Consider the following 26,981-nt stretch of genomic DNA (forward strand, 5'->3'; position numbering starts at 1 on the left):
ACATAAACTAAGATAATTACAAGTGCAACATTGTAAATATTGTACATTTATTGTTCATCTAAATAAATATGGTTTCCTCCTCAAAAAAAAAAAAAAAAACATGAGGATGGAGTGATGCGAGAGACGGGTTCGATCGCAGTTCACTCGTTTTTTTTTTGTATTTTCGGAGAGAAAAAACAAATCAAAGAAAGAAAATTTCGAGAGCTGGTCGATTTTTTCCTTCTTTCCTTTTGCTTTTTTTTTTACTGAACCCACCTTTTTTGTAGTGGGGGTAACCCGGAAGAGAACAAATAATTGAAACAATGAAATTCCGAGAGCGAATCGATTTGTTCCCCGTTTTTGGCGCCTCTTTTTTGACAGGGAAAAGTTTTGACAGTAATGGAAAATAGAGATTACTAAACGCAAATGTATTGTTTTTTAATAACACCGGCCCACAAAAAAAAAAAGTGGCCTGTACTTTTGACCGGACCTACCTATCTTTATGTATTTTGACGCGCTGAATCCGAATCTGAAGTCAGTTTTGCCCGTACACCCTCAAAATTTTGAGTAAATTGCAAAAAAACATAAAAATCGCCAAAAATTAGCATTTTTGGTAAGAAAAAAATTTATGGAACAATAGACCAAGTATGATTTTTATGCATTTTGGTCCGCTAAACCCAAATCTGAAGTTTATTCAACCATAAGCCTTTTAAAATTCAATTGGGCCGGTGTTATTAAAAAACAATACATTTGTTTTTAGTAATCTCTATTTTCCATTACTGTCAAAACTTTTCCTTATTAAAAAAAAACGCCCATTTTATATCAGTCTTGACGAGCATTTCTTAAGAAGTTTGAGAGATGCGAGATCGGAACGACAAAATTATTTCAGTAGCAACAGTGTATGGACCCCTCTCCTTTTCTGATATTGGCAGCCAGTTAAGAGGCTTCACAGTGTTCAGTTTAGTGCCAGCAGCTCTCGAGGTAGCAAGATGGTAAGTGAATTACATAATTATTTTACATGTATGGAAAAACCGGCAGGTTTGACGATCGTCTATATACTTTATAGATTAAGAAGAGAAAAAAAGGGAAGGACCTGTAGTCGTATTTTATACTTTATTTAATTTTCCTTGAATTGTCAGACGTTTTTATTTTTCGTTGTATAGGAAGAAGATGTGTGGGGAATTCCATTCTAGTGCCCAAGAATATAGTACACATTTTCGATCATTTTTTCTTTTTGGAAAAGATTTTCCTCAATTTCCAAATTTCCTTAATTTTTTGGTATTCAAATCGATTCTTAACAATTTTGCGCACAGGTGGGATTTCTTTAATTATTTTTTCCCTAATCCTGAGGATATTTCCTATCTGAGACCACTGTCAATAGGCGAGATTCCGAATATATCATAAAATTACCTTTTTTTCTAATTAAAAAGAAAATCACATAAGGCCACTAAGAACTCGAAATGAAAATCTGAAAAAATTAGAGATGTTTTTTTATATTCCAAGCCATTAACGTAAATAATCCGTTTAACGACCATCCTAATAGATATACATTGTATATAGGGCATTGCGCGTTAAATTTTCAACCCATGTACCTCACTCTCTTCGATTTTGATAATTCTTTAGTATGATGTTAAAACCACGGTTTCAATCGACTTGAAACAGTGTCGGAATTTTCACAGATTTCTTTAGCCCCCACTGAAATAGAAAAAAATTGTAAAACCAATTCCGAACAAGCTTCTTTTAAAATTTTGAAGAAATTCACACTAATTTTATAATTAAGAATATTATTTGTAAGCACGACACGATAACGTGATCTCAACATCTACTACTTTTCTAGCAAGTTTTTTTTTCTCATGCCGGAATTGGAGTTTCTATTTATTTGTTCGGTCATAAATTTCTCTATTATTAATGGATTTCAATTTTTCTGAAATTTAGAGGAATGCCAGAAGGCCTGAATACAGTTAATACCATTCCATTCTTTTTTTTTAAGTTATCCAAAGATCCAAGAAAACTAAAAACTTGCTAGAAAAGTAGTAGATGTTCAGATCCCGTTATCGTGTCGTGCTTACAAATAATATTCTTAATTATAAAATTGGTGTGAGTTTCTTCAGAATTTTAAAAGAAGCTTTTTCGGAATTGGTTTTACAATTTTTTTCTATTACAGTGGTGGCTAAAGAAATCTGTGAAAATTCCGACACTGTTTCAAGTCGATTGAAACCGTGGTTTTAACATCATACTAAAGAATTATCAAAATCGAAGAAGGTGAGGTACATGGGTTGCAAATTTGACGCGGAATGCCCTATATACAATGTATATCTATTAGGATGGTCGTTAAACGGATTATTTACGTTAATGGCTTAGAATATAAAAAACATCTCTAATTTTTTCAGATTTTCATTTCGAGTTCTTAGTGGCCTTATGTGATTTTCTTTTTAATCAGAAAAAAAGGTAATTTTATGATATCCGGAATCTCGCCTATTGACAGTGGTCTCAGATAGGAAATATCCTCAGGATTAGGGAAAAAATAATTAAAGAAATCCCACCTGTGCGCAAAATTGTTAAGAATCGATTTGAATACCAAAAAATTAAGGAAATTTGGAAATTGAGGAAAATCTTTTCCAAAAAGAAAAAATGATCGAAAATGTGTACTATATTCTTGGGCACTAGAATGGAATTCCCCACACATCTTCTTCCTATACAACGAAAAATAAAAACGTCTGACAATTCAAGGAAAATTAAATAAAGTATAAAATACGACTACAGGTCCTTCCCTTTTTTTCTCTTCTTAATCTATAAAGTATATAGACGATCGTCAAACCTGCCGGTTTTTCCATACATGTAAAATAATTATGTAATTCACTTACCATCTTGCTACCTCGAGAGCTGCTGGCACTAAATTGAACACTGTGAAGCCTCTTAACTGGCTGCCAATATCAGAAAAGGAGAGGGGTCCATACACTGTTGCTACTGAAATAATTTTGTCGTTCCGATCTCGCATCTCTCAAACTTCTTAAGAAATGCTCGTCAAGACTGATATAAAATGGGCGTTTTTTTTTAATAAGGAAAAGTTTTGACAGTAATGGAAAATAGAGATTACTAAAAACAAATGTATTGTTTTTTAATAACACCGGCCCAATTGAATTTTAAAAGGCTTATGGTTGAATAAACTTCAGATTTGGGTTTAGCGGACCAAAATGCATAAAAATCATACTTGGTCTATTGTTCCATAAATTTTTTTCTTACCAAAAATGCTAATTTTTGGCGATTTTTATGTTTTTTTGCAATTTACTCAAAATTTTGAGGGTGTACGGGCAAAACTGACTTCAGATTCGGATTCAGCGCGTCAAAATACATAAAGATAGGTAGGTCCGGTCAAAAGTACAGGCCACTTTTTTTTTTTGTGGGCCGGTGTTATTAAAAAACAATACATTTGCGTTTAGTAATCTCTATTTTCCATTACTGTCAAAACTTTTCCCTGTCAAAAAAGAGGCGCCAAAAACGGGGAACAAATCGATTCGCTCTCGGAATTTTATTGTTTCAATTATTTGTTCTCTTCCGGGTTACCCCCACTACAAAAAAGGTGGGTTCAGTAAAAAAAAAAGCAAAAGGAAAGAAGGAAAAAATCGACCAGCTCTCGAAATTTTCTTTCTTTGATTTGTTTTTTCTCTCCGAAAATACAAAAAAAAAACGAGTGAACTGCGATCGAACCCGTCTCTCGCATCACTCCATCCTCATGTTTTTTTTTTTTTTTTTGAGGAGGAAACCATATTTATTTAGATGAACAATAAATGTACAATATTTACAATGTTGCACTTGTAATTATCTTAGTTTATGTAACTCCGGCTTAAATTTTAAACTCAATCTAACATTTTGTTTTACATCAAGTGGTCAACTTATTTTTTAGTGTTTTGTTTAAGACTTGAATGCAGTATTATAGAAAAGGCAGCAGTAATTAACTTAAATACAGGAAAACTTCGCGCAAAAACCTGTGACTGAAAATTCATCCTCATGTGGTATCCACTAAGCCACACCACAGCTACGTCCGTGATCGCGCGTTTGCTCGGTATGTTTATGGAGCTTGCTTGGAATTCGCTGATGGTTCTCTGGAAGATTCAGTTCGAGAAAAAAAAATTTCCCCCAACCACTTGCCCATTGCACATTTTGCATAAATGTTATCGAGCTGGCTTCGTATATTTTTCCATAGACTGCGTGTACAAATATTCGAGAACACCAGGCGTCACATATTTTCACATCAATAAAAAAATAATATTTATTAAAAAAAAAAAAAAAAAAGTATTGGGGCTGGGAATGGTTAATTATTTTGGTTCAGCGTCCGCTAATTGAATCCAAAATTTATCAAATCTGGAGATACTTTTATTCGCTGACATTCATAATTGAAACAAAAAAATCCCAATTCTTGCATTCCTGGAAATATCTGTGCGAGCGGGGACAAGGATGCGATTGGCAACCGCTTGCTCGAGCGACCGAGTATATCTATATATGCACGATTGTGGGCCACCTTCGGTGCATGGCCGCCTAGGTGTCAGGTCGGAAATGGGCCACCTTCGGTGCGTGGCCGCCTAGGTGTCACGTCGACGCTCCAACCTAGCTGGTATCACGAAAAGCCGAGCGTTGGAGATCTCCCTACTCATCTCTGGTGTATATGACACTCAAGGTCGACACGCAGAGGTGAGACTGAGGTCGTGTTCGTAAATTGACTGCCAGTACTAAAAATTCCCTAGGACAGAGACAAAGGGCATGTTCCGATATACACTACGAGCACTGTAAGGTGTGTCGTCAATTTAGTATACTGCGAAGCCGTTCCTGTATAGTTAGCTATACTGGTTACTGCTTAAAACGGAACGCAGTACAGTATACTGTGATCGACATTTTTTGGCGTTACTTTCATTTGATACATAATATTTGTTTCACATTGCAATAAACACAATTTATTCAAATTTTCCATTTTTGTTTTTAACGGCCGATATTTTTAAATGACAATATTCAATAGTAATAATTATCAATAGTGGAAGCTGTTAAATTTCTGAACGCTGTTGATCACGTGATCAATGCACTGAGAGCACCTTACCTCGAAAGCACCAGTTTTCACAGTAGAAAAATGGCGACGATTTATGACGTCATATATTTCCCTAGGATACTGCGACTGTATACTGTCCGTCTATAACGGAACGAATTTCTCCCCAGTAAGAGCACTGAACAGTGCTCGCAGTGTATATCGGAACATACCCAGAGCTGTCCATGAACTCTGCAGCGCAAAAGAGATAAAAGATTGCTGACAGTACTGTCAGTCAATTTTCGAACACGGCCTGAGTATCGTTTCAAATATATCATACTGGCAAACATGTCAGCAGAAGTAATGAAACAGAACTCGAGGAGAGTTATATCAGAGAAGAAATAGGTTTTTTTGGATCCTGTAAATCCTTGATCCGGTTAACCACTAAGTCAGGGCCTTCCCAGTTTCTTTGTGGTTTCGGACACCGTCCTTTCTGTCTTCGAGGTTGAAAGAGCCAGAAAAAATCTCTGGGATTAAATTTTATGTCCCTGGCTCGAATATCATAACGAGTTTTTAATTTGTCTGAAGCCATAGAGATTCTACTTGTAGCAAAGCTATGAATTTCTTCTACTATGGGCAAAATAATAACTATAGCAAAATAAGTTGCCAAATGCTACTGGGGATGCATGGCATCGGGGGTTTTGTACATGTGAGTGGATTCGATTACGAAAACAATTTGAGCAGACCTGCATAGGGAGCCAATAGCAATGTCGGGTTGATCGGAAACAACCGATCAACAGTTGCAGACCTGTCATTAAATCAGCACAAATAAATTCACCTGTCTAACGGACACTGTATGAGGAAATAGTGAGGCGCGAAGCGCCGTGGTGGGGTTGGCGCGCGAAGCGCGCAGGGGCGAAGCCCTTAGTAATAAAAATATAACAATTAGGAATACCGAGTGCCTGAAATATCTTCTCATGAACTTTGTTTTTGTAGGAAATATTGTACGTCTCATCGTCGTCAATCCTTTATTTGGGTATTCACTGCGATGAATATAAGTATATGTAAATTCATAAGTGTTAAACACGCAAATTTCAAAGACACTTGTCATAAAAACAAAGGCATTATAAAAAAATCAGGTGATTTTTGTTCCCAAACCATGACCTTTTCAGCTCTTAGAGCATATACCATGCAGGAAGCCTGGCGGCGGAAAAAGTGTCCCCGAGTGCGAAAGAGAGGAACATAGTAAGACGAGTATTCCTCTCTCCAGAAAGTGTGGCGTAAAAGTAAGATAGAACAATACCATGTGCAGTCTGTCCTTGTCGCTCTACAACCTGGATGGCCGATACGTTTATTCTCAGCCAATCAAATGCCGAGTAAAAAAGATGGAGTATCCAGGGTAAACCGGGGAAATATATCTCGCTCTCTCATTACTACGGCCACAGTTTCGCGAGGTTGACGACATGGCATAAGCAATTTGTAGGGGCGTGGGTACTGTGGTCGTGTTTGAAAATTGACTGACAGTACTGTCAGCAATCTTTTATCTCTTTTGCGCTGCCGAGTTCATGGACAGCTCTGTCTCTGTCCTAGGGAATTTTTATTACTGGCAGTCAATTTACGAACACGGCCTGTATATGCTCCAAGGCAGCTACCTGCGGTAGTATATGCCTTAAGTACCGTGCTGAATTGCTCCATGTCAATTCTGCCAAAGTGTGACTGTGTAAATATTTTGTAATACGTACTTCAATTTTTCATGGCAAATGACGACATGGTATGGGAAGAACTCCCAAAGATCGATGCCGATCCTCCGAGAATGCGTGACAAGTGTATACAATGCAGGTAGATAATGTAAAGTTATCATCAAACCTGCCGGATCTAACCTATTCTAATCTAATCTACTTCAACTGGATTTGTACAGACCATATGCATTTCATAAGAACCCTAGCTTGTTTTTAGTTTATCTATTCATTTGAAATAATTGACTGATACAAAAAGACACCAAATTATGAAATATATCTTTAATCCAGGAGACCTATCCCAGTTTGCTGGTGTCTGGGATTACCAAACACACGGCTATCTCCAAACTCAAGAGTGATAATACTTCAGCATCCTGCGGAAGTTAAACGTTGCCTCAGAACCGCACCTATGTTGACGTACGCTTTAGAACCAGGAAAATGTTTAACATTCAGGTAAATACGCTTAGGCTGATTCTTGCAGCATCATAGTTTGAGAACCTAATTTCCAGAATGGTAGAAGCTGGTAACTGCCGTTGGCCACAGCAAATTTTATAGTGATTCGCTGCCTATTTTTGATGCCACAATCTGCAGTTCCGAGGCAGCCACGTTATAAATTGAGCCACCTAATTTTCATTCGTCAGAAATAATCTCAAGTAAATGAAATGAGAACGAAACGTATTAAGGGGGATGTACATGTTAGATCTAAAATTATGCTTATTTTTAAGAAGTTTTTTCTAAAGAAAATGAAAACACTTCAAGCAATTTGAGTTTGAGAGCTTTAAAAATTGATCAATAAATCTGTACCACTGGATTGAACACATGGTCGTTCGATACTTATACATGCCGTGCCGCCATTCTGTTATTAATTTTAATGAAAAGATTCTAAAATGTTCTTAAAAATACAAATAATAAAGCCTTCAAACTCTAATTGCTCTGAGTGTTTTAATTTTCTTAAAAAAAAAAAACCCTAAAACTAGGTTAGGTATGATATTAGATCGTCCTAGCTTTACCCACTCCCCTTAAAAGAGGTTTATTCTGATGGCTGCCAATCTGAAATTTAAAAGAAAACGTTTTGTATGATGCAAAAATTATTCTGAAATAATATTTTTGTTTTCAGTACTGCAAAGATTTGAGTTTATGTAAATTCATGAATGGTATGAACACTTTTATCGTACATTCTTTTTAACTTTCTGTTTCTCTGATTTCAGAGAAAATAGGAAGTTATTGTAATCACCCCGAAAATAAAAAGTTTAGTTCTCACTAGATCTCCACGTTTTGAGGTCCGGAGAATCACCTCCAATCATTTTCAAATGGACGTCTGTGTGTGTGTGTGTGTATGTATGTATGTATGTATGTATGTATGTACATTCTTTGTTTCGTTATTTTCCTTAATTCTGTAATTATTGTTAGCTGCCTTGGATACCGCCACTCTACCAGTTCGTGTGAGTACTTGAGCCTAGCCAGCCATACAACGGGTTTTCTAATTATTTTTCGTACGGTTTCGTGTTATTTTTCTTGATTTATAGTATTGTTTGAAAATCGACGCTATCGCGTCTGGCGCCCAACGTAATTGATTTTGTTATAGTTTAATGTTCAGAACAAGTGGAGAATCGCGCCAAAGTGTCAACGGTTAGTCCTCATCTGAGGGTAACAGAATTTAGCTTTACAAATTGGCGCCCAACGTGGGGCCACAACAGGCCAGTTACAGTAAATTCCAGTTCAAATTTAGTTAAAAACTTGAGAGAGAACAAGAGAGAGAGAGAGAAAGAGAGAAATTGTTATTAACAAAAGAAACCCCTTCCTGCTTTTATTCAGTCGGTTATCTTTAAAAACAGTTGATATTGATTGACCCATCGACCCAAAATATTTAAATGTCCCGGATTACAGATATTACGACGACGGAATAATCCCTCGCGAGTATTACTTGTAGTCGACGCATTGTTCGCGTAGAGCAGCGCGCAGCCAAAAACAATTTTTTCTCTCGCCCGCTATAGTCCGGTCAATTTAGACATAAAAATAGTGATCGAAACACAATAATTCCGACAGAGCTGAATTTTGGTAGAGACCTTGGGTTTACCATTTAAAAAAAAAAGAAAAAAGTCCCCATCGATACCATGTGTGCTAAAAAAGTCATTCAAGGTCAGAGGTCAAAATTTTCGATGTTGTTTTTTGTTTTTAAGGGGAATACCATACACATTGTCGGGTGGATAGTCAGAGGTATCAAACATTGTATCTACATCACGTTTGATGATATCGTAGATATTAGGCACATTAAATTGATAAATAATGCTGTCTGTGTCGGTATACATCAATTTAGCTTGTTTATTCGAAAAGTTGGTTTTAATGTGATTATAGTGGAAATTGTAGAGAAAGATTTTTGACAGATCTAGAATTGATGCGCCGACGTTAATAGGTTTAGCGAAGTGAACTTTGACACGATTCATTTCAATGATAACCATATCAGTGCCAAATACGGTGCAGCTGTAAAAGTTTGCTCGGGCAATAAGCGTTCTCGCACCACCTCTTCCCTCCCATTTTGTGACCAATTTAACATCTTTATGATTTCGCACATTCTCCATAGTCTTGCCGAACACCGCGTTATTCATGAGCTTGTAAAAGTTATTCTCAAATTCATTCCTAGACCGCTTACGCATGTCTGTGTTGAGCGTGATGTAAGGCTCGAGCCATGGAGATTGTGCGAACTTTAAAACTCTGTGCACTTTCGTTACTTTCAATCCTAAATTCAAACACTGTTTCAAATTTCTATAGTGCAATATATACTTTGTTTTGGGGTGAAGGGTGGTCGAGAGTTTGGCATTTTTACTACCTGGAGGAGTAAAATGTTCGGGACAAAGAGGTAAGTCTTTGTGATCCTCGTGGAGTTCTACAGGGTAGTCCAAATCTACCTCCAGAAATTAACCGATCGGCGAATCGTCCGGATGGTTTGTTATATCGATGTGCTGATACTCCCACTCGAACGAACCGATTGGTAAATGCACGCTCATAGCTGCACCGTACAGATTATTCACGTCAAAATACGTGAGATACGATTTCACGTTACTAGGATCAAAATCTTTTCCCATGAATTTATTATTGGCCCGAGCGTGTCGATTAGAACATTGTGCTACGCCGCCTCGAATAGCTCTTTCAATAAATAAGACCATTTCAGGGTTATCTAAAAGTTGCAAATTTACATTAGTATGCTTGAGCATCGCGTCGAAAGCAAGTCCCGGTGCAGTGTAGTAGTGCAACGGATCTAAATCGTATGTTTTGAAGCAGCTAGCGCGGAAATTTTCAAAAATATCGGTAAGCAGAAGAACATCGGACTTTAAATATAAATCTGAATAGCCCTCCAATGACTCTAAATGAAATTCCCCCAAACATTTTTAGCGTGCTCGTAATCGGTGTCTGAAATATTTGCATCGCAGAGGTGTGAGTAGAAATGCCTCTTTGCAGGTAATCGCGTTTCATCGAGTTTCCTCCAACAATCGACTTATTCATAGGGAAAAACGCCTTTGCGAGTCATCAAACTGAACTGAGTCGGATTATTATAAAATTTACGTGTTATGTGCTTGTCGGCATCATTTAAATATTTGGAAAATTTATCGATGCTGCTAGCCATAAATCGAAACAAATCGATGAATCTCAAGTGCATCATTGTCTCATCAACGCGTTTCGTGAAGGATATATATTTTTCCTCATTTATGGGTAGTAGTGTAATTTCACCGGGAAAAGTTGACGCGAGGGATTTTATTAAAAAGTGCGAATCGTAACCGGACAAATTGTGGAAAACTATTGGAATTGTATGCGTCTCCCTGAAATTCAAATTACACCGATTATGAGCAGGACCACGATATTTACCCGTGAAGTGACAGTGATCGTGACACTCTTTCTCCTCAGGGGTAATGGGCTTTTCGCAGATATAACAATTCTTTACGCGCATGTGACGATCGCGTTGCACTTGGGTAAGAGACTCCACCGGAATTACGTTTCTGATGCGTGAGTCTACTTGGATCGATGAATCTTTAAGCTGTTGCATAAACCAATCTATGCAATCGGCACCGCGTTTACTGTGGAACTCCGATAAAGTCTCATCGTACGCGCAATGTACATAGTATGCTACACTGTGCGGGATATGCTTTTGAAATTCACATGTTTTACGGCTTGAAACGTGATTTTGGAATTGATCAACCCTTGCAGACTCTAATATACATTCGAGATCGTCGTAAACGACAAACGGGACGGTGCCTATGTTTTGAAAATTGGAAAATGCTAAATCTTTACACTCGGGAAATTCCATGCGTACTTTATTTAGCATAATACAATCTTGTCGATGATTGTCGTAGGCATGTTTCACGGTAAAGTGAGACAAACAATTGTCACATAAAAACGTTTTGTGTTCATGATCAGACAATTGTTCGCACTTACATCATGTAGAGTAGCAGGGAATTTGATACCTGTACAGTCCAACTCGAAAATATAGCGACGATAGTTGTGAGTCCTATCGGTGTGGGTGTTGACCGGGTGGAGGGCTGCTGTGCCGGACCAGAGAAGACATCTTTCATCCTTGTTCCTCACGTTGATCACAGCCTTCTTATGTCGAAAGTCCTGGGGCAACTCGATGAATGTTGAAGCCCCCGCGACGAGAGGCTGGTAACGGTTGATATTTACAGCGATGTTGAGGATCTCAATCATACTCCAGCCGGAATCGCGTTACTCGAAATCTTCCACCTTTGATAGCAGATCATCCTGTGAACGTGTAAACCAGCCCTCTATATCGCTGGATGGGAGAAGAATCGCCACGTTGGAGGTGTTGAAGCTTTTAACTTCGGTGGAGATCTCTTCGTGCCTGGCATTTTCGAATTTGCACGATAATATGAGGTTGACCTTCACATTTCCCTCCTCGCGCAGTACCAGCTCCAACTTCTCGGTGACGACGCGCTGCACATCGTCCAGAAAGACGTCCAAATTTTTATGACGTAGATTTGTGACAACCCCTGTTCGGATTCGGCTGGCAAATGCACTATCCACGTCGTCCCACTGTATACCCGCAGGAGTACCGATATTTCCACCCGTCACCACTACGCATTCCTGCAAATGCTTGATCTTCGTCATCCAAGATTGTAGGAGTGTGATCGTATGTTGGATCCGTATTTTCGCACCAACAGTCGTTCCTCGTTGCATAGAAATATTACGTAGAACTTGGATATTCGCAATTCCAATATCAGTCCAATGATTGATGACAGCGTCATTCTCTTCTCCGGGTGGTTGCTCTCTAAGCAAATTGTACGTCCCCTCCATCTGCTCTGCAAGTCCCATATACGCTTCGACGGCCATGACTTTGACGTTGATATAAGCAGAACTTTGTATAACTTTTGACTTGTACGTATCGTGTAACACTGATGAGTCTGCATCGGATGCGTTGAGCTTATATATAGGTCGATAGATCGCAAGAATTTGGGTGTGGTGGTGGGGGGTCCAAGCTTTGTACTACCCCCGCCATCAAAGAATCAAAAATTTTTATGGTATACAGGTCTGAGCCTGCACACCCCAACCCTAAACAGCATGGGGACATGTGATGGGAAAAATCGATAAGCGAAAAACAGGTAGCGAGCAGTGTTTGGCGTGAGAAGAATCTTGTCTTGCCTACTCTTGACCGGATGGTTTGTGTACATACAGTTTTTGGGTTTTATGACTCTTTATAGCGAACAAGTCCGAGCCTGCACACCCCCAATCATATTAGCGTGGGATATGCAACGAGAAAAAAATCGGTCAACGAAAAGCAGGTAGTGAGCTCTTGTGAAAATTTTCTCCTAGCTTATACTGCCCCCGCGTCACATTTTTGTCTGTATGTCACGTGGTGTATGCGCTACGGATGATTGGCTGGCTGGTTTTTGCTCGGTGGAGGGCGGGTGCGACTCCTTTAGTATAAATTCGAACAGCGGTTTGAAACTTCTCTAGTAATTTTGAAAATCCTTCGTGTGAAAACAAGCGTTTTTTATAAAGTGTTTTGTGAGAAAGAAAAAAAAAAAACGGTGTTCATTTGAAAAATCTTAAGACTTCAACGAGTTTATATTTTTTGTGAGTACTCTTATGATACTGTGAATGTTGATTTGAATTCCGTAATGATTATCGCATTCGATTAGTATGTTAACAAAGTTTTTCGATTTGTTTCAACTTTTCTGTATTCCCTATCATCATATCCATAAAAATTCTGGAAAAATTTTAGAAACGTATTAAAAAAAAAAATTAACGGATGGAAAAGAAGACCGTCAGACTCCCCACCCAATTCACCACCACGATCGCCGACTTATAAGCGGGTGTGCAGAGAGGTGGCTTACGATGAGGAGGAGGATGCTGATGAATTGATCGATAGTGATGCCGATACGTTGGATTATCGACACCGAGCCATGTATTGACAACAGTGCTGGTGATGATGATCGCGAGTTTGAGCAAAATTTGGTTGGCGAGCATCATCGTTTAGAATCATCACCATCACCGACTGATGTGGAGGATGAGGAGGAGGATGAGGGGGAGGCGGAGGCGGAGGTGGAGGGAGTATGGAATGACGACGATGTTGATGAGGAGCGGGTGGAGTTTGCTAATGATTTTGACTGTAGCGAAGATGTACACGTCAGATTCAGATTGCTTCTTGACGAGATTGATCAAATCCATCAAATGCTGGGAGACATCGATAGAGCTGACGATGATGGCTATTATTCGGACGAAGATTGGTGTGTAGCACCACATTAAAATAAAATTGTAGTATCTTCCATACTTTCGTCGTATCACTCATTTTGAATATGTGGAAACTTTTCTGGGTTGGAGATTTATCATGTATATAAATGGTGAGTGCAGCAGCATCAACTTTTCTATTTCGGTTCGCTCTTTTTACAGATTTTTCATCACGAATCAATTTTGAAAAAATGGCATCTCATTCCCATCACGAGTATGATTCAAGTGATGATGATGATGGTGATGAGTGGGCAACCGTTGATTGGTGTGAGGATGAAGAGGCTGAGGAAGAGATAATTATAGGCTTTTCCGAAGCAACACGCGAGTTCTCGTTGGAGGAGCTTCGGGAACTCGTTGAGGACGCGCGAGCTGCTCGAGTGAGGCCAAACAGCCAACATTATATAGATTACGGGGATAAATGTATAGAAATAATTATTGAAAAATAGGCGAATGAAACTATCGTAATAATTATAGATGTCGAAGATACCGATGATGATGATGATGATGATGATAATGTTAGCGAACAGGATAACGATAATGATATTATGGATTATTTTGAGGAATAAACCACGCTAAATTCACAATTATTGATTTTATGTTTTTCACAAGTAAAAATTCATAACATCTACATTTTGTTTGACAAGAATGGGTGAAAGTGATAAAGATATATATTTGTAATGTATCCTAGTTCTAGATTATAATTTTATCGAATAGTAAATTTTTTTAATTTCATGTATAAGCTATGATATAATTGAGATTAATTCTATTGAATATTCTACATATAAACCCGAATATAATTGTATATATTGTAATAAATTCTATTGCTATTTTGGCAAATATTGTCCATATGATCTATATACACGATTGCAACCTAGACAGTCTTTAATTAGAGGATTCGGTCCATCAACTATATAGCCGTCGGGTCCTGGTGTGTAATGTGTGCTACATCTGCGGAAACTTGCGATGATGTAGTCCATTTTCATATTCTCTGGTAGTTTATCCCACGCATCATTGATGGAGTTTGATGCGAACGTGTAGATGAATTCTTTTGGTAAAAAAGCTGTATCCTCGGACATCATTGCCCTTAAACCGTCCAATTCTTTGTACAGACGGAAGGATTTCTCGAGGGAGCTGGTACACTCCTTCGAATACCAACTCCTTAGTCGCTGCACATTTTCAAAGGCGCAGTTGTATGCCGAGATGTATTCAGAGTTGTCATCATACCAAATTGAGCCTTCTGCTGCTGCTTGCTGGAAGTTATTCGCTGGAGAGTATCCATGGTTCAAGTCATGCCACGGTGCCGCTTCCATATACCTCAATTTTTCCAGTGCAGGGGGTATGATATGCAAATCTTCCATATTAATAACCCTCGTTGTACCATCGACGATCTCCGTCAGCCATGCTTTCTTCTCCGCCCTTTTGACGTATACGTAACACGCATTTCCAAGCATTTTTCTTACAATCTTCGTCACATCCTCGTGAGATTTGTTGCCCGCATTCCATGATATTCCGTGGTGATTGTGTGTCAACCATACATTGGTAGCTCTACATTCAAGTGGTAAGCTTGCCAAATCATAGGGTGGCTTGAAAATGATGTTATCCAGACCCGACCCGTTTACATTGATGACTGCAACTTCCTTGGGTACAAACTTCATGTTATGACCAATAAAACATTGCACGTCTAGGATCATCACCATGTTGAGGAGTGGGAATGTTGCGCTCGATTATACTGACGGATGGTATTTGGAAGACTGACTATTCCATCTCAAGCACACCCGGTTTTATCCCCTCGCGGATGAATTTTGTGGAAGTAGAGGGGGATCCCATAGTTCATTTATGGCACATAACTGCATGAAAATTCAAACTTGTTGAATTCCCCACCAAGGCATTTAATTTGCAGACGATTTTCCCCGGCCATGTTGCACATTTCAGTCAGCTGACTGGAATCTTGTTGTAGAACTCTTACGATTCTCGGTGGTGAGAAGACGTTGTATTCTCCATCGATCGTCGCTATAACACGTACCCCGAATTTTGTTTTGACCAGTCGTAACCCGATGACATCATACACTCCCCCAATTTCGAGTTCCGACATCTTCTTGGTTGGCAGATCTCCAGGCGGCTGACGTGGTTAACTTTTGCTAGATCCATCGCGTTTCGAGGTTATTTTACAAGCGAGAACAATTCACAATGAGAATACGATGAGAACAGAGTGACGATCACGATAGGCGTACGCTTTATATACCACCCACCCCCACTACAATTTTCCATTGGACAAGTCTCGACACGCATTTTGTGCGGAGAATTTTTATGGGACCACCCCCATTGCCTATGTCCTATCCTATGAAAATAGCCATCTTGCAACAAACCGCGAGAATGATCGACGGGCGGGAAGGGTGGGGGGGGTAGCGCCGCGGATTTAGGGGGGAACCAGGGGGAGCACCACCATTTTGTGGTCCAGAACCGGCCTCCCTCGGGCCGAGGGGGGAGCTAGGGGGGAGCGCCACCATTGAGTGGTCCAGAACCGGCGTAGCTCTACTACTTCTATCAAACTTAGCCATTGTAATTTAACATACTAGATCATGGGAGACGAGGTTCCATGATATCTCCATGATTTCGGTCGTTAATATTGTATCTATCGATTCTTGGTTGCATCGTGTGATGCCGATTTTGTGTGAATCATGGTCCACGGCTTAGAGTTGCGGTAAGCCGCCGTGTGACTGCATGATTTCAGTAATTAATAAATTTCGTGTTTGAGCGACCTCGTAACTGCCGAATAATCGATTCTTTTGTATTTACGAATTTCCTGATTATTTATGAATTTCCATTAGTCTGCTTCTGTACTTTCTATCGTATTTTGAGCCCTATTGGCTTTATCTTTCGTTTCCTAATTTTTTGTAGTAATACTGTGCCATATATTTTATTTCTGTTATTGCTTATTATATTTTTATTTATTTCCTGCCTATTGTATCGTATATCGAGTTCCTTGGAGTATAACCGAGCATAGAATCAGTCTCTAAATACTACTGCACCTTTTTCCATTGCTATTGGCCATTCTATATTATTTTTTCTTGTTATTCTTTTCTCTGTATAATTTAAGTTCTGCGTATTTTGTGTGAATCATGGTCCATGGCTTAAAGTTGCGGTAAGCCGCCATATGACTGCATGATTTCAGTGATTATTAATTTTCGTATATTCTTGATTCTTTTGTACTGCGGTGTATTTAGTGTATTTCTTTATTTTGTGAACTCTCCGAATTTCTCACTCTCTCATAATTTTTTATTCTCTGGTAATTTTGTATTCTCTCGAGAGTTATGTTTAAGAATTCATTGTTTAATTTTTCAGATCCGTAATTATTGTAAATTATCGATTCTATCGTTTATGAATAACTCTACCGAAAATTATCTATCGTACTTGACAGTATATCTAGTTGATCGTTTACGCTACCGATTTTATAAATTGTTAATGAATGTCAATCTTTCGTACTGGTTGGAATCTTTGGTAAATTCGTCGTATTCTCCCGTTATTATCTACCGAGCTATCTTTACTTTGTTTTCTACCGATTGCAATAAAGTTCTCACTCTTGTTTTTAATCAACAGAATAATAATTTTCGTAGCGTCATTTGCAACTTGGGTAAGATCACGTTGCTCAGTGACGTGTAGTTTTAAGTAAATTCTTGCATTATATCGCTTCTCACGACCTACGCTCATTTTTCTCTGTTAACTACCATCTCTCGTTTCAAAGCTACCGTTTAATTCTATTCTACCGAAAATTTTGTGAACAATTATTGCCTATTTTATTAACTACCGCTATCGATACCATTTCATTTGCCTGTCCTAACCCTGTAACCTACTCGACAATATATGACTGATTGACCTGTTCATTTTTTCCTGACTTGAGTTATTCTTTATTTCATTATTTTCCTTAATTCTGTAATTATTGTTAGCTGCCTTGAATACCGCCACTCTACCAGTTCGTGTGGGTACCTGAGCCTAGCCAGCCATACAACGGGTTCTCTAATTATTTTTCTCACTGTGTCGTGTTATTTTTGTTGATTCGTATTATTGTTTGAAAATCGACGCTAACGTGTCTGGCGCCCAACATAATTGATTTTGTTATAGTTTAATGTTCTTAATAAGTGGAGAATAGCGCTAAAGTGTCAACGATAAGTCTGCATCTGATAGTGAGGGTAACAATTTAGCGTTACAGTATGTATGTATGTATGTACGTGCGTGATCAATTTTTTGTCCGACGATATCTCGAGAACGGGTACTTAGATTTTGATGAACTTCATCTTAATCGACGCACCTCTTTCAGACTTAGACCTGATTAGATTTTGGCTGTGATTGGTTTAGTAGTTTTTGAATAATTTAAAAAGCCAAAATCACAAAAATAAAATAAAAATGGTGTTATCTTCGCAACAGACACACGGATTTGCATGAAAATTGGTATCCGAAGGGATTTGGGGTCGCTGACCACATTTCTGAAGTCACATTTGCAAAATAAAGATTTCACGTAGTAAATATGCACGAAAAATATTAAAACATTCGCAGTTTGATGAAAATTGAAGAATTCATGTTCTTTGTGTCGCTGATTACGAATTATTACCTGCCCGGCTTTCGTTGCCCCCAAACGCTACACAAACCGGAATTCCATACAAGCGTAAAGAAAAACAGTGTTTGATACGCCAGGCCAAACTCGTTTCTTGCGCACTACTCGTCTGAAGGCCGCATGAAGCCGGGGCTAGTAGTATAACAAGGAGAGTTCTACACGCAGATTTCTGTTACCGACACTTACTGACATCCTCCCCAGACTCTAACCCTTTTTCCGCGATAACGTCACAGTTTGCCGTACCGACTTGAGGTAAAAAAACGTGCAACCTTACCGACAGTTGTACCGGTCGACGCTCAAAAAATCGCACTGCTTTACTGACAGTTATTATCGGTCGAATGCCGAAATCGTGCTGCTTTCCCGACAATCTTAGCGACCTAAAGTCAAAGTCTGTAGTGCTCGCCTGCCAACGGTAGAGGGCGTGAACTTTTCTACCGACCTGGTGTAACATTAATCACTTCGAATTCTTTTCCCACGGTAGGACTGCTGATGTGTAACATCAACCACCTCACATTCCTTTTCCACGTTATCAACCACGCGACATTCCAAAATTAATGGTTTCGAGAATTGTTTTTTATATACTCGGATATCGATACGTTATCTTCGACGTGACATTCTTTCACCTCGAATTCTTTTTCCACGCTGGGAATACTGATGTGTAACATCAACCAACACACATTCTTTTCCCACGTTATTATCCACGTGACATTCGAAAATTAATGGTTCTGAGAATTGTTTCATTCACTTTCATGATATTAATCATGTGACATTCTTTACCCCCCACCAAATTTCAAATGCAAGTGGAAAGTGGTATTATAAAATGTAGAACCGAAAACTTCAGCATCAGTCTGAAGCCGTACTTCTAGCAAATGAAACATGCTCTGGAACAACAACATGAATTAAAGAAACGACTAGAACTGCTCGTCAAGATCATTGGAGAAGTAAAACATCTGCTGAAAATCAGATCTGACCACAATCAACTCACAACAAAATTTGAGTACATACAACTCGGCAGTGACCAAGATGGACTTTTCAAAGTTGAACGAAGGCGCTCGCCTCGAGTCACTTCTGCCCTTGGAAAAGCTGTCGGACCTCGAATTATACTTTGAATACCGAGTCAGCGGCGTTCGTCGAGTAAAGACGTAGTTCGGTGATAAAGTGGTACTGGACTTGGAGGACTCTTTCACGATTTTTCCACCGAACCGGTTGACCAAAGCCCTCCTAAAAGATGATGATGTGTTCCAGAAGTTGACGACAGCCAGTAAGGACACACGGTTGAGTCTACGCTATCTTGGTGGACCGTATAATCAACTTGAATTCATTAACGTATAATCTAAGTATCACATGCACATATCCAGTATCTTGTAGTAGTCTTACGTTCAATTTAAAAAGATTGAAATTATAAGTATTTTTTGTTTTACATCAAGCCATCCTGTGTACCTTTAACCCTACATACGTTTTATACCTTGTAATTGTAACTAAAATTAAGTCTTGAAATCCAAGAAAATGTTACTCCGAACACCAATAAGCAACGATGCACGGTTGCAAGCTGCGTTTGCGCCTTGTAACTGTAATGTGAACTCTGCGATGAATTTTGAACGGGTTCAGTCAAGACCAAAGTGCAGAGTCGACCGATAGCTGCGGTAGTATACATTCAAAGCCAAGAATCTGCGGTGTTGGGTTACTATCGCTCTCGGAATACAAAACATAACTCGGTTTGAGTACAGCTCGGTCAAGGATGGAGAGCAAGGTTGAATCTCACATAAGTTTCGTATTAAAAATAAAATTCTCTCTTAAAAGCTAAGGTGAAGGTGTAAAATTAATTCATGTATATTTTTAAAGAAACAGTTTTATTGAGTACAATTTTTTGGGCTACAGTTGACAATTACTTCACAATGATGATACAATAATTGTATTGAACAGTATCGTAACCAGAATGATATATTCGCCAAGTCTGACCAGGGTGCAGGAAAGCGTAACCCTTCATGAGACTTGTCAAGCCAACGTTCTTGCTTCTATCAATCTCAACTGCATTAATTTCGTAGCGAATTTCTTCAAACAAATGACAGATCGCGTTGTTTACGAGCTGTGTGTTCACAGTAGCTGTACCATCAGGTTTGAGGAGTCGTCCATGGATACTTACCGAACTTTTGCTGGGTAATATGCATAAATCCTGATGCTGAAGGGTGATTCGAATTTCATCGCTGTTGTTGAAAGTTGACGAGGCGTAAGGTTTGTGAGTGTGAATCTCGTAATGCGCAACGGATTTGTCAAAGACGACTGGTGTTTGAATGTTTAAGATTTCTTCCTCCATGGTACGTAGCAGATAAAACAGCGAAATCGGATTTTTAGTTGTCGGAAATTCCTCTTCCAAAAGGTGTCAGTTTCAGACTCAGAGCTATCAGGAACTCCACGTTTCGAGGTGTTAACGGTTCGAGAATCGATCTATGACTGACTTGATCGGGGCATGCCGACTTACTGATATACCCACTCTTTGACGGTCTGTTATATACAATTCCCATCGTTTATTGGGATTTGATATGTAGTCTCACAGTTATAACTTCTCCACGAAAATTAACCAGGTCTCCGTCTTGATCCACTAACCGAAGCTGAACGTGATCCATGGTCCTGACGGTGATCGGAAGGTAAATGACGTGCGACGGTACTCACACGATCTTATATCCTGGTGGGACAGTGGGGAAAACCTCGTGAATGGTGTGTACTTTATGTCCATTGAGGTAGGCGCCCGTTGTAATACTGCACATCACTCGCAACGCGTTGACCTTGAGTGTAGTTACAGGCACGTCTGATTCGTGAGTTTTATCAACCTCCAATACACGTGGCGTGAATCCCAAACGTTGAGCAATGGAATCATTCGACTCAAAGTCAATCGTGTGGTTGCATGTGATTTCGCTGCGTAATGTATTATTGTTGGGTTTGATGCTGAGCCTAACATCTGTATTTCTTAGCACGTTTTGAAGATACTTCTCTATGTGCTCGATTTTATAGCTGCTGGTTGGTATGGTGATCACTATCAGCTACGTAAATTTTATTGTGACCAACATCAACGTCGGGAATCGAATTAAAGGTTAACAATGCTACCAAGCCAAAAGCATAACTTTTATCACGAGCAAGTTTGATCGGTGGGAAATATTGTGCCTCGTGAATCGAAGAGGTTCCCGAAATCGTCAACGTTAACGACTCATCCATGACTGCGAGTGATAGACCAACTTTGATAAATCATGCACCATGTTCATATAGCTCACCATCCAAAAATTTTAGACACAAGTGTCCGCATTCAAATGTATCATAATCCTGGTACCTTTCATGATTGTATTTAACATTACCAACGCCGAGGTATTTTATGAGGTCTGAGGGTGGTTGAAGGTTGCCGAAACTGTCAAAGTAATCGATATTAGTGTCGCGTTTCTTGTATGCAACTCAGTGTGTTCCCGGACCGTCTTTGTCGTCAAGGTTGATTATAGCTAACTCGTTTTTTCGTGGACCGTTTTTGGGCATTACGTTTCACATGAAAACACCACGGAAAAGCGGAACCTTGAAGATTTTTCCATATTTCAACAAGACCCAATTAGTCAACGCTCGACGTGGTAGCATCGCATCAAGTGTTTTGAAAAATGGAGACCAAGACCTCTTTTGTTCGGTTCCATATGAAGCCCTTTGCCCAACGCGATAGCTTCCATAGTTTTGTTGTGTCGTTTGCTTTCTTCCAGTTCTCGTTTAGTAGCACTAGCATCGTTCACAGCCTTCGCTATACCTGCCGCACCACTGGCTGACGCGCCTGTAGCACTAAGTCCAGCGAAAATAGGAATCAGAAACGGTAGAAAACCACTGACTTTTGAAGCTACTGGTAGGACGCGAGGTGTTCGCACTTTACATTTACCACCCGCTTTTTTAACGGCGTTTTCAGCTTCCTTCAGCTCAGATTCGATAGCTACTTTTGTATCGTTGCTGGGAACCATAGAACGTTTCACAGCATTCATACTTTTTCTCAAGGTCGCATTTTTTGATTTTCGAATTCCCATTCCAAGTTTTGATTTTACTTTCATTGTATTAGCTATTGCCCAAGCCGCTCCTTATTTATCCAAATTGGCGTCTGACGCGAAAACCCGTTTCCAAGCTTTCTCAGCTAACACTCTATCAGCCTCGTTTCTAACTTCAAGATTCTCACGATTCTGGGAGTAAGCAATGTTGTGGTCCTTGCAAGCTGCATCGAGCAGATTAATTCCTGGATTATCCCGCGCGCGTCTCTTCGTTAATTTTGTACCAGGCCCACAGTACTGATAACCTGGTACATGCAATTTGACTGGAAGGCGGTTGATGATTTCAATAATCAGACCCTAGCCACGATGTTGCCGCTTGCTGCTTCGTTCACCTTTGTACACGATCATGTTCGTGCGTTGACTGAAAAAAAGTGCTTTAAAACGGGATATTTATAGCAAATCCGATATGTTATGTCCGAGATGCGGTTTGAGAAACAAGCTACACCTGATGAATTTTCACAAACTTCTGAGCAAAATGTCACAAGGCACAAACGGCACGGTGAATTACTTCTAAATAGTGTACGTGCAATATTCTGTGGAACGTCGAATTGTGGTAAAACTAATGCGTTGCTCACACTTATAACCCATCCCAACGGACTCAGATTCGAAAATATCTATATCTACTCAAAATCTCTCAACCAGCCGAAATATCAATTGTTGAAGCAATTGTTGGACAATGTTGAGAATATGGAGTACTCTGCGTTCACCGAGCATGAGCAAGTGAATACACCGTAAGAAGCACGGCCCAACTCAATGATCATATTTGACGATGTAGCGTGCGAGAAGCAGGACAATATTAGAGTCTACTTTTGCATAGCTAGAAATTACGACGTTGACTGTTTCTATCTTTGTCAGACGTACGCTCGAATCCCCAAGCATCTCGTGCGCGACAACGTAAACTTACTCGTGTTATTCAAACAAGACGACATGAACCTGAGACACGTATACAGCGACCATGTAAACACTGATATGTCTTACGCAGAGTTTGAAAGTGTGTGCTCCGCATGCTGGAACGGTGCGAAGTACTGGTTTCTGGTGATCGACAAAGACAGTGAGCTCAACGAAGGACGATACAGGAAGGGATTCGATTTTTTTGTTAGCATGGAAAAGAAATAAAATCTAACGTTTTCGAGCGAGAGACGCAGTAGCATTGCAGACTCAGTTGCGTTGTGATGGAGCTGGAACATTTCTAATGAAATGTAACAGTTTATATCCTCTCGTAGGAACATGCCGGGGATCATTTAGATGAGTACAAAATTTATCCATGCAGCGTAGCCCGCCTTATGCGCTTGGCTTTCTTATCGGCAGCAGTGCTCAAATTACGCGATTATGCACTTCATATGCACTGTCGCCGAGCCCGGCGAGAGGCCGTGTGAGCAGTCTCAATGCTGCTTCCAGGCGTAACGCACGTCTAATTAAATATAATATAACGTTAACGCTTCATCTTACCATTTGTTGTTATCAATTATCACTCAATTCTCTGTTTGAATAAACATATAAATACCTATATAATCGTTGCGCAATATTTGCATGACAGCGTTAACATGCAGAGCTCTGAAATTTCCAAGCAAAAAGATGTCCTACATCAGATCGCTCATGCAAGTGCAGCGATCCGTCGAAAACACAGATTGCTAAAATCGGGCAAGGAATCTACGGCTCAGAAATTGAGTGACGTTTTCAAACCAGTAGTGACTCCGTTAAAAGAACTGGTGAATATTACAAAAGATAGTCAAACTGTAAAACAAGAGGTGGAAGAAATTAAAGAAGAAATACGGCAGATGAAAAATGAAACGAAAAATGAAACTGTCTCGGATATGGACGATTCCTTTGCTTCGGCAGGAGATGAAACAATCGTACAAACATCGGTCGAGAAAATCGAGGATGAGTATTTTGCACTGATGAGAGATGCGAAGAAGAAAGGGAATTGGACAACGTGTACGGTGTACGCAACCTCGCAAACGGACTAATGATTGGTGATTCGTTGATATCTTTTGAGAGTGACTACATCCGTATTGGCGATACGTTTTACCCAAAAACGAAGGGTTTGCTGGAACTTTTGTTGAAAAAGAAGCCTGACGGTTCTTCTGTGAGCGCCGGAGATCGGGAAAATTTTTAAAACATAATCCTCGCAAGCAACGCGCATCAAAAGTATTACTCATCCGATGAGGCTGTTCCAAACGAAAACAGTTACAAATTTAAAAATGTCATTGCCGAATTGATGGATTATTCCCCATCACCTCGCCGAAAGGGTGAAGGTCTACTTCCGCAAGCTACGATCACTCGACAAGGTGTTGAAACGAAATACGTTCTCTGGGCTGATCCAAACGAGTTAGTGGAGCGTCTTCGTTTACTCCTGGCATCTCAGGCAGCGGGAAATCCGAATCACAATAACGAAATAATCTCCATTATCGAAGAACTACGCGAAGCAGGAATCTCTTATTAAGCAGCTCCCATCGGTTTTGCATTCATTTCCGAGATGAGCGTCGACGTGTTTGGACGGTATCTGAATAAAAACACGGCTGCGAGTACTCACGGTCCTCCGGCTGTCGGATTTCAAATAACAGCGGACGGACATTACGATATACAGAACAAGAGACTCTGCAATGTCGCAGATTCCGCAGAGCCGAACAATGCTGTTACTTTAAAAATCTTGAGACGAAAATTCAACGTGCTGCAAAAACAAATCGACAATCTCGATCAAATGATTAAAGCTTTGGAGCTCACCACGGAGAAAGCCTTGGATACCTTCTACACAGACTTTGAAACAGGCAGAGACCTGTCGATTCGGAACCCTGAAATCATTTCCAAATTGGACACCAGACTAAGAGCGTTGGAATATGAATGAGAGAAAGCAAGCACTGGTGACGGAACTGCATAAGCCTGCACGCCAGAATTACCCGCGTCGACGTGTAGACGTGCGCGGCATCGACGAGACCTGGCTGGCGGATCTTGTTGATATGATCTCACAGTTATTGATATCTTTTCAAAGTACGCGTGGGCTGTATCGATAACGAGCAAGTCTGGAGATGATGTTACGAAGGCAATGGAATCTGCGCTTGTCCAAGGACGGGTACCGAAAAAATTCTACGTCGACAGAGGAACGGAATTTTACAACTCGAAATTCGAATCTCTTATGTCACGCTACGGGATCAAACTTTACTCCACGTACAGTAATTTGAAGGCTTCGATCCGCGAACGCTTCAATCACACGCTCAAAAGTCGAATGTGGAAACGGTTCAGCATGCAAGAAAGCTACAAGTGGCTCGATATCTTATCTGATTTGGTTTCGGCTTATAACGACGCCAAACACCGAACCATAGGAATGAAACCGTCGGATGTCACCGTTGAGAACGAAAGGCTGTTATTACGTCAGGCGTAGGGAGGGCTGCGAGCGAAACCTACCAAACTGGCAAAGTTCAAACCGGTAACAAAGTTCGAATCAGCAAATTCGAAAACGTCTTTGAGAAAGGTTACACTTCCAACTGGACGACAGAGATATTCACGATAAGTCGAGTGGAAAATACTCATCCTGTGACGTACAAGCTTAAAGACTACTGAGATCAACCCATCGCTGGTGGTTTCTACGAACAAAAGCTTCTCAAGGTTGAATATCCGGATATCTATCTGGTGGAGAAGGTGCTCAAGAAGCGTGGAAGAAAAATATATGTTAAATGGTTAGGTTTTGACAACAGACACAACAGTTGGATAAACGAATCGGACATGTAACATCAAATAAATGAATTTTTGTAGCGGTTCCATCGGTACAACAGTTTTGAAATAAGCTTCTAACGAATGTGCTAATTCCTCTGACTCATTCACAATCCATTGAATGCAAATCTCTCCACGATTAATTTTGAATTTTGAAATTGAATCGTTGAACGCACAATGTAGATAGTAAGCTATATTATACGGAAGATGCTTGTGATAAATTGTTCTATTTTCCCTAAAACTTTTAAGAGAGGGTTGCAGTAAACATTCTAGATCTGCGTCAATGCAGAATAGAGCGGTTTCTTTGTGTTGAAAATTTTTAAATTTGAGAATCTTGTCCTCTCCCGCTGGTAAGATAACTTTGGTTTTGTTTAAATTCATGCAATCTACATTGTGCTTGAACAAACACCTTTCAGATTGAAAGTGAGTCAAACATCTATCACATAACCAAGTACGACCATTACGTTTAGAAATTTGAGAACTTGTTAATCGAGACAGATTTCGAATTTAAGTAAAATGAAAGATTCTATTTTTCTCATACTTTTCCATACCAACATCATCGGCATCGTCAGTGATTTCAGTTTCTATCGCTAAAAGATGAATTACAGGTTTATCAGACTCATTCTGATTCAGGTGAATCGGTACTTCTTCACTTTTATTCCGATCACCTTGGTCTATACCATAAACGTTAATGGAAAGTCCATTACGTTTCTCAAATTTTGAAATGGTGTTTTTGTCTGGAGACATAGAAAACTTTATACCATCATACTGCAGCACTGAGCTGAAATGCGGGTACAAGCTGGTCGCGTTGGGATGGTTGTTGTCGACTGAGAACAGAGCTGCGGTGACCGACCAGAGAAAGCAGTAAGAGTCGTTGTTTCTGATGTTTACCACAGCCTTCTTATCACTGATATGCTTAGGTAACGGGGTGTATGTGAACACACCGCCTCGTAGTGGCACCTACTTGTCGATATTCACAGTCAAATTGATTATTTCAGTCAGCGACCAGCCTGAATCCTTTCCTTGGAAATCTTCCACCTTTTTCAACAAACGCTCTATCGCGTTTCCGATGAACCATTCGTTAATATCCGTTGTCTGGAGGATGATTTCATTTCTCGTATTAAAAAATCTCTTCCACC

At 39.7% G+C, this 26,981-nt stretch overlaps 1 protein-coding gene across 2 annotated transcripts in view; it reads left to right on the forward strand.

The window, feature by feature from the left end:
• Positions 1 to 6,645: 6,645 nt before the first annotated feature.
• Positions 6,646 to 26,981, forward strand: part of Dtwd2 (DTW domain containing 2) — a 69,745-nt gene continuing 49,409 nt past the window's right edge. Inside the window, exons 1-2 of one of the 2 annotated variants that reach the window (XM_046626262.2) lie at positions 6,646 to 6,832; positions 7,021 to 7,182. In XM_046626262.2, the coding sequence (XP_046482218.1) occupies positions 6,747 to 6,832; positions 7,021 to 7,182 (248 nt within the window). In that variant the 5' untranslated portion in view covers positions 6,646 to 6,746. Of the gene's footprint in view, positions 6,842 to 7,020; positions 7,183 to 26,981 lie in introns of both variants that reach the window. The other variant, XM_046626263.2, reaches the window with a different exon arrangement.

Source organism: Neodiprion pinetum, chromosome 5 (genome assembly GCF_021155775.2).
Source record: "Neodiprion pinetum isolate iyNeoPine1 chromosome 5, iyNeoPine1.2, whole genome shotgun sequence".
Lineage (NCBI taxonomy): Eukaryota > Metazoa > Arthropoda > Insecta > Hymenoptera > Diprionidae > Neodiprion > Neodiprion pinetum.